Source organism: Betta splendens, chromosome 13 (genome assembly GCF_900634795.4).
Source record: "Betta splendens chromosome 13, fBetSpl5.4, whole genome shotgun sequence".
Classification (NCBI taxonomy): domain Eukaryota; kingdom Metazoa; phylum Chordata; class Actinopteri; order Anabantiformes; family Osphronemidae; genus Betta; species Betta splendens.
In genome coordinates this window covers 9,802,687-9,809,898 of record NC_040893.2, presented here as the reverse complement: position 1 = coordinate 9,809,898, position 7,212 = coordinate 9,802,687, and the positions used below count along the sequence as shown (strand labels likewise).

At 47.5% G+C, this 7,212-nt stretch overlaps 1 protein-coding gene across 2 annotated transcripts; it reads left to right on the top strand.

The window, feature by feature from the left end:
• Nucleotides 1-3,300: 3,300 nt before the first annotated feature.
• Nucleotides 3,301-6,829, top strand: aipl1 (aryl hydrocarbon receptor interacting protein-like 1). 2 transcript variants are annotated; one of them, XM_055513898.1, is made up of 6 exons: nucleotides 3,301-3,578; nucleotides 4,299-4,478; nucleotides 5,623-5,811; nucleotides 5,963-6,139; nucleotides 6,216-6,374; nucleotides 6,512-6,654. In XM_055513898.1, exons 1-6 carry the CDS (start codon nucleotides 3,474-3,476, stop codon nucleotides 6,515-6,517), a joined length of 816 nt encoding a protein of 271 aa, XP_055369873.1. In that variant the 5' UTR covers nucleotides 3,301-3,473; the 3' UTR covers nucleotides 6,518-6,654. The 2 variants fall into 2 exon arrangements, with proteins under 2 accessions (XP_055369873.1, XP_029027254.1); XM_029171421.3 differs by having other exon boundaries at nucleotides 3,305-3,578; nucleotides 6,216-6,357; nucleotides 6,512-6,829.
• Nucleotides 6,830-7,212: the final 383 nt, after the last annotated feature.

Genomic DNA, 7,212 nt, shown 5'->3' with positions numbered 1-7,212 from the left:
CAGAAGAGGTACCGCAGGGTCAAAAGTCCCCCCCGGCTGAGTGGCTCTGACCTCTGACCTTTTCTGGTGGGATGAGAAGCCAACAGTCTGCTTTGCACATGTTAAAGACGTCTTTTACAGCAGGATTAGACAGGATTTGCACAAGGAGCAAAGAAGCGAGTTGGCTGGGTTAGAGTCCACTAATAGATAGATCAGTGTAATCCAGGGTTAAATATCACCTCAGTTACTGTTGTGGCGTTTTTTTTTTCCTGTGTTAATCCAGCCATAGAATAAAAAAAACATCATTTCCCTTCAGACTTAGAGCAGGATTTTGTAAGACATGGTTGGTTACGTAATAGCTTCAGATGTGTGACCTTGCTCTGATATAAAACAGTGGAACATTGTTAGAGTTAGAACGAACTTCATGAACACCTGTGTAATCTGGTGGCAAACACAGATAGAACGCTGGGAAGAAGAACCATCAGACTCCCTTAATCTGAGAATCAAACCATACACATAGGTTTAAAAGCTGAAAAGTAGAGCCAAACGTTAAATCCGCCACGTCTGGAGGATTTTACCAGCTATGTTGAAATGCCGCCATTTCACTTATCCTCTTCAAATCTTTAGAGGAAATATGAGGGATGGACTGGAAATCTTAACAATTCCGCTTCCTAATCTGGAGGGAATACGAGAGGGAAAAACATTTATTGTTCCCATTGTGTTATTCATTAGCCGTCACGGGGAACGGCACAGTGCGGCGCAGCCTGAGCATTTGCTCCGCTCAATAACACACCTGAAAACCAGCCTGTGTTGCTTTATAAACGTACAGAAGCAATGTCACATCATGGAGTTGGAAAATCGGAAGTAAAAGAGTGGTCGATGATTATCGCCGGCCGCATTACTTGGATATGGGTACATTTGGCCAGATAGAAGCAGCTGACAGGACTCAGGACTGGACTGACCGGAGCGCTCACATAGTTACTGCTGTTCCTTCGACAAACTAAACCAAAAGTTCAGACTTCCAGATCTCATCAGTCGGGTTATTTGAACGGAACTTTTGAACATTTCTCGAACAATGACTTTGAATTTCACTGTGCCTAGAAAATAAAGATTGTCTCTGTTGAAACTTTAAACTTTTAAATTGCCCATTAAGCAACAGGAAGTCTCTGTCTGCAGATGAGATTGATGTGCCCCAAATTTTCATGCAACCTTCAACAAAATGCTCTCATTGACTCCATCCTCTCATTTTACATCTGCTGTCAGTTCTAAGCATCGCTCAGAAAAAGTAAGAAATTAAGGCCTCTTCCCTTCTCTAACTTTCTCTCTGTCTCTCTCTGCCCTTTATCCCGTAGTAGAAGCTCATTAGGTTCACATTCATAAACATTATGCTATGTGAGTTTATGCTGTGCGTCACGGAAAGAGCCCTCCCAGTTGTCTCATGTATATAAATGAGAGGCTTTTACATGGAGAATGACTCCTCGCGAAGAAAATCCACGACTGTACTTTCCATAAATAGAGCGTGAGCCGCTCCAAGTGGAACTAAAGCATCAGTGATGGGCTTCCAGCAGGACGGACTGTGACGGAGGTGAGGCCGACCTGCATCCAGTCAAAGACGGGCCTCCGCGGCACAATCAGCTCACCCACGCCCCCATGTACATGCAAATTCAGCAAAGCGCGTACACACGCTCGCGGATGCGGCTAAACACACACGGGCGAAGCAGAAGAGGAAGGTGTGGGCGGCGTGACGCAAGCAAATGAGTCACACGCGCCGCGTCATAGTTGCACCTCTTCCACTTTGCTGCTCCGAGCCACAGGCGCACGCGGCTTTAAATCGCCAAATCAAGATCAGCGTCAGTGAGAAGCCAGCGTTTTGTCAGATTTATAATGAAGCACGGGGGTCAATCAGTGCAGAACAATTTCAAAATTTCCTTATTTTTTCCTTTAAACTTGTGGCGATGATGTAAAAGCCCGTAACCATAGCAACGCAACACAAATCTGTTGCTCCAATGTCAGCCCCCCCCCCCACGTTACACCACGGACAGGGTGAGAGGGAATGTTATAAAAGCTACTTTAATCTGCTAAATGATAGGAATTCAGAATATATCTAATCATCTAAACTTAATATATTACAAATATAATCTGTGTCAACATGTTTCTGTCAAAAAGGGCCTTGACCCAGGCCCAGTGGCATCCTGTGTCAGGCACGAGGGGTGGTGTAAGTGCACAGCGCGAGGCAGGAATCGGTTTATGAGCTTTTATTAAGGACGGCGCTGTCAGACAGGCAAAAGAGTGGCATAGATGAAGGCAGCAGTACTGACAGGGGTCAGGCACACAGCAGTACACAGGAAGGTCTTACTGGGCAGTGACACTGGGGAGCTGACACAGGTAAGTGGACCAACAATCTGGAAATGGGCTGTGGCAGAGACGGTGCTTAAATCCTAGACGTGATGAGTAGTAGGAAACAGCTGAACCGTCCGCTAGACAGAGCTACACGGACAGGAACTAAACAGGAAGTGGTCAAAGTAAAACAGGAAACTACACAGAAACAAGACAGTGATGCTGGATTCCTGAAGAGAACTAACTCTCCAGGTCCAGCACCAACCTCCTCCACAAGAGGGAGCAAAGTCTGCTCACTGCCATGTCATAAATGCCCAAGTGTTGCCCAATTCTGCTGCTTCTATCAGTGGAAAGGAAGGCAAAGCTGACACTATGTTAAGTGCACAGATACGGTGAAGTACCTATTCCTGCATGGACACACAACGCTGTAAAGTTATACAAATGTTTGTTTTGTTTCAGCTATGGCGTTTTCTGTTTCTTTATTTAGTACAGAATAAGGCATTAACCCTGGCTAATGTCTGAGAATAAGTGCTCCTTCAAACTGCTTGCAGACTTTGTTAGCAAACACTAAAGAAGCCCGGGATTACACACACACACACACACACACACACACACACACACACACACACACACACACACACACACACACACACACACACACACACACACACTAACATGCTGCCCAGATGGGAGACAGATGTTTAATAGACAAGGTCACAGAGTCCATGCAGTAATTGTCTGCCTCACTGTTTCTCAGTATTCCCGGCATTGTTCAGTTCACCATATCCACGTAAATCCAGGAAATTTCCTCTGGAATGGAAACCATGTCCCGCTCACACAGACTATTTGTGTTTCTTCTCTTTTTTCTGGCTTTCAGAAGAACGCACCTACATATACAGCACAAGAGCAAGAGAGGGGCCACGCTGAGTGTCTCGCCCCCTCCTCGCTAAGTGTTTCAGGGTATTGGGAGAAAGTGGGGATGATGAAGCCGCAGAGGAACAATGGAGCGTGAGGAGAAGGAGGAGAAGCTCCTAATCTCATTATCTCTGTCTCAGCTAATCCACCGGGAACACAAGCACCGAGATGGCCCACACATACTGTAGCACAAGCACAGACCTACTGTATGTTTGCGTGGTTGTTGGCAGGAACACAGAGCGATGTCAGACATGCAGGACGCGCTGCTGCTGGGGCCAGAGGGCATCAAGAAGACCATCCTGCATGGAGGGACTGGAGACATCCCCAAATTCACCACTGGGGCGAAGGTACAAAGAAAATGATAGGTTTATCCACATTTAGAATAGTGATTGGTCTCAGTTATTTAATGCTGACTCCACCTATTCTAAGATGCTGACACAGCGAATAACCAACACTCACTTTTATAACATATGAAACCTTTTGTCAATTTGATTTTTTTTTTTTTACATGAGCAAGGAGCCAGTTCTGTGTGCTTTGTGTCTCCAGTGGGGCGGCCTCAGCCTCTGAAGGCACAGCATCATCACAGACTCATGCAGTAAAATCAGTCTGGTGTCACGCATGAGGACAGAGCCTCCTTCAAATGAAGCAGACGGAATCCAAGCGTGTGGGCTTCGCTCTGTTCCGTACTTTCACTTTCGTTGGACGTTATACAACCACCCTTGGCTGGTCGGTCCCTCCCCCGGTCTGCCAGCCTTGGTTAACAACCGAGCCGCGTGGAGCGCACGGCGCGTTTCTATTCAAATTGATATTTGGTTGTAGTTTACAGTCCTGAGTGAGAGCAATTCGTCCTCCTGCAGGTTGCCTGACTTTCAAGATCCACATATGTGAACTTCCTGAAACTTACGTCACTTAAACTTGCTTGTGTTATTGGAAAAGTCATTTTTCCAAATGAGGCCTGAACACACGGAGGTGTGTGTGTGTGTGTGTGTGTGTGTGTGTGTGTGTGTGTGTGTGTGTGTGTGTGTGTGTGTGTGTGTGTGTGTGTGTGTGTGTGTGTGTTCCCCCAGGTGACGTTCCACTTCCGCACCACGCTGTGCGATGACGAGCGCACGGTGATAGACGACAGCAGAGCGGTGGGGACGCCCATGGAGATCGTGATTGGCAACATGTTCAAACTAGACATCTGGGAGACACTGTTGTCCTCCATGAGGGTCGGTGAGGTGGCTGACTTCTGGTGTGACATCATTGTGAGTGCAAACAAACAACAAATCCAGGGGAGAACCGTGAAGCGTGCAGTCGTGTTTTTTGACACTGTGGAATACAGATTGTGTGCAAAATACACAGAATGAAGTCACAATTCAGGTGTGAAAGGTTCAGGAGTGGTGTACTGTGGTGTACTGTAGCTATATATATATATATATATATATATATATATATATATATATATATATATATATATATATATATATATACCAGGCTATATAGATATTTGTTTTATATTAAACATTTATATATGTCTGTTATAAAAGGTTATTATAAATCTAATACATAAACATGAATAGAATATAGTGTCCGTGTGTGTGTGTGTGTGTGTGTGTGTGTGTGTGTGTGTGTGTGTGTGTGTGTGTGTGTGTGTGTGTGTGTGTGTGTCAGAGACAGATGGCTTGAGGCATACTGTTATTAAGCCGCACCAGCCTCACTTTTCCTAATCGGCTCTGATTCGCGCTGAGTCAGCGCCGCTTATTCTCCTCCACTCTGATTAGATTCGATGGGCTTTGAGCATTCACTCACTCGTCTGAACAACATGGCTGCTCCACACGCGCCACGGGATTCAGTGCTTTCTGCACGGTCACTCTGATCCAGCAGAGGGCAAACATAACACACAGACGCGAGGAAACGCTGCAACTACTGTAATCAGCTGAAAAGCACATTTCAGTTGTTTGTCTTTGTACTAAGTTAAAGTTAAATGTATCAGCACAAAGTGAAGTTGGTCATACAAGGAATCCTTCCTGTTCACTCAGGAGCTTTTATACTACATGACACCATGAAAATACATTTGACCAAGACGTGTGTTTTTGTTAATAGTACAGCAACAAAGTGTTTTTTTTTTCAAAATGCCATGAATTATGAAAATCATTTAAAATTAAAGCAAATGTAGAACTTTGACAAAAATAAATATTAAGCTGTGTTGTCTTAAGACACAGTGACACCTTCAGGGGACACGGTGCACACAATAGACCTACTTGTTATTAGTTCTACAATTGTGGTATGATGTTATTTTATTCAAAATCTTTGTGCTGCTTCACGGTCAGTGCAAAAGGTGACAGACGGGCAGCTGGCATCTCGTATCAAACCATGCTGTGAATCCCTGACTGAGCTGCCTGCTTTCAGCACACCGGCGTTTATCCGCTGGTGTCGAAGAGCATGCGCCGCATCGCCGAAGGCAAAGACCCGGTGGACTGGCACATCCACACCTGCGGCATGGCCAACATGTTCGCCTACCACAGCCTGGGCTACGCTGACCTGGATGAGCTGATGAAGGAGCCCAAGCCCCTGTTCTTCACCCTGGAGCTGCTCCAGGTGAGAGGCGCCGAGACCCGGGACCAGGTCTGGCTCAGCTGCACTGACACAGACCCGGGACCAGGTCTGGTTCAGCTGCACTGACACAGACCCGGGATCAGATCTGGATCAGCTGCACTGACGCCTGCTGTAACGTTCCACGTGGCTGTAGGTGCAGCAGCCCGGTGAGTACAACAGGGAGTCATGGGCTCTGAGCGACGAGGAGCGTCTGAAGGCGGTGCCGGTGCTACACGGCCAGGGGAACAAGCTCTACAAGCAGGGGCGCTACCAGGAGGCCACGCAGAAGTACAAGGAGGCCATCATCTGCATCAAGAATGTCCAGACTAAGGTGACGCACACACACACACGGAGCAGGACACGCTGCGGCTCACGCTGACATGGGCCCGACCCGCTCGTCTGCGCAGGAGAAAGCCTGGGAGGCCCCGTGGCTGAAGCTGGAGAAGATGGCCAACACCCTGACCCTGAACTACAGCCAGTGTCTGCTGCGCATGGGGGAGTACTACGAGGTCATCGAGCACACGAGCGACATCATCAACCAGCACCCAGGTCCAGATGAAGCCACGGTGACATGTTTAAAGCTGAAAAAGTTCCCCCTCGCTGAACGCATTAGGCTGATTTATGAGCAAGGCAGCGGGAGGCATTCACTCGCACCCTTTCGTTAATGGCTGCTGCCAAACGTGCCTGTGTGTCTGTCCTCCAGGCGTGATGAAGGCCTTCTACCTGCGTGGGAAGGCCCACGTGGAGGTGTGGAACGAGGCGGAGGCCCGGCAGGACTTCAGCAGGGTTCTGGACCTGGACCCGGCCATGAAGAAGACTGTCAAGAAGGAGCTGGCTGTGCTCAACATGCGCTTGGAAGAGAAGAACCAGCAGGATAGAGACAAGTACAAGGGCATGTTCTGACTGAGGCGCTGCAGCTATGCAGACAAGCAGCACAACGCAATAGACTTGTTAGTCCTGTCCTGTGACTCTAACTATTTATATATTTGATCTGCGGGTAAAATAAAAGCTGTTATCTGTCCGTGTCTTGTAAGTATGCTGATTTACCACAAGGTGGCGCTCTGAGCACATTCTTCCGTCCGAATGACTGACTGCGTCCGTACAAAGAAAGGATCTGGGTTTGAAGGTTGAGTCCAGAGTGTTTGTCACGGAAAGAGAGAAGGTCTAATGCAAAAGACAAGACACAGACACAACACGCACGAACTATCAAATCAAATGAAGGCATGTTCGTTTAATTTAACAGCGTCCATGAGTTGGATTCAGGGAATTCCCTGAGATTCGCCGCCACAAGTCGCGGCAGGAAACGAGGCTGACGCGCGCGCGCGCAACGCACTGACGATGGGGGAAATCAATAAGATCAGATCAGAGGAACAAACAGCAGCGGGGTGTGTGATGAAGCCTGCG

Excerpts from the sequence above, each read along its gene's own strand:
- aipl1 (XM_029171421.3), top strand. The coding sequence starts at position 3,474 with ATGTCAGACATGCAGGACGCGCTGCTGCTGGGGCCAGAGGGCATCAAG. Across the intron at positions 4,479-5,622 it reads ACTTCTGGTGTGACATCATT|CACACCGGCGTTTATCCGCT; the intron begins GTGAGTGCAAAC and ends GCCTGCTTTCAG. Across the intron at positions 5,812-5,962 it reads TCACCCTGGAGCTGCTCCAG|GTGCAGCAGCCCGGTGAGTA; the intron begins GTGAGAGGCGCC and ends ACGTGGCTGTAG.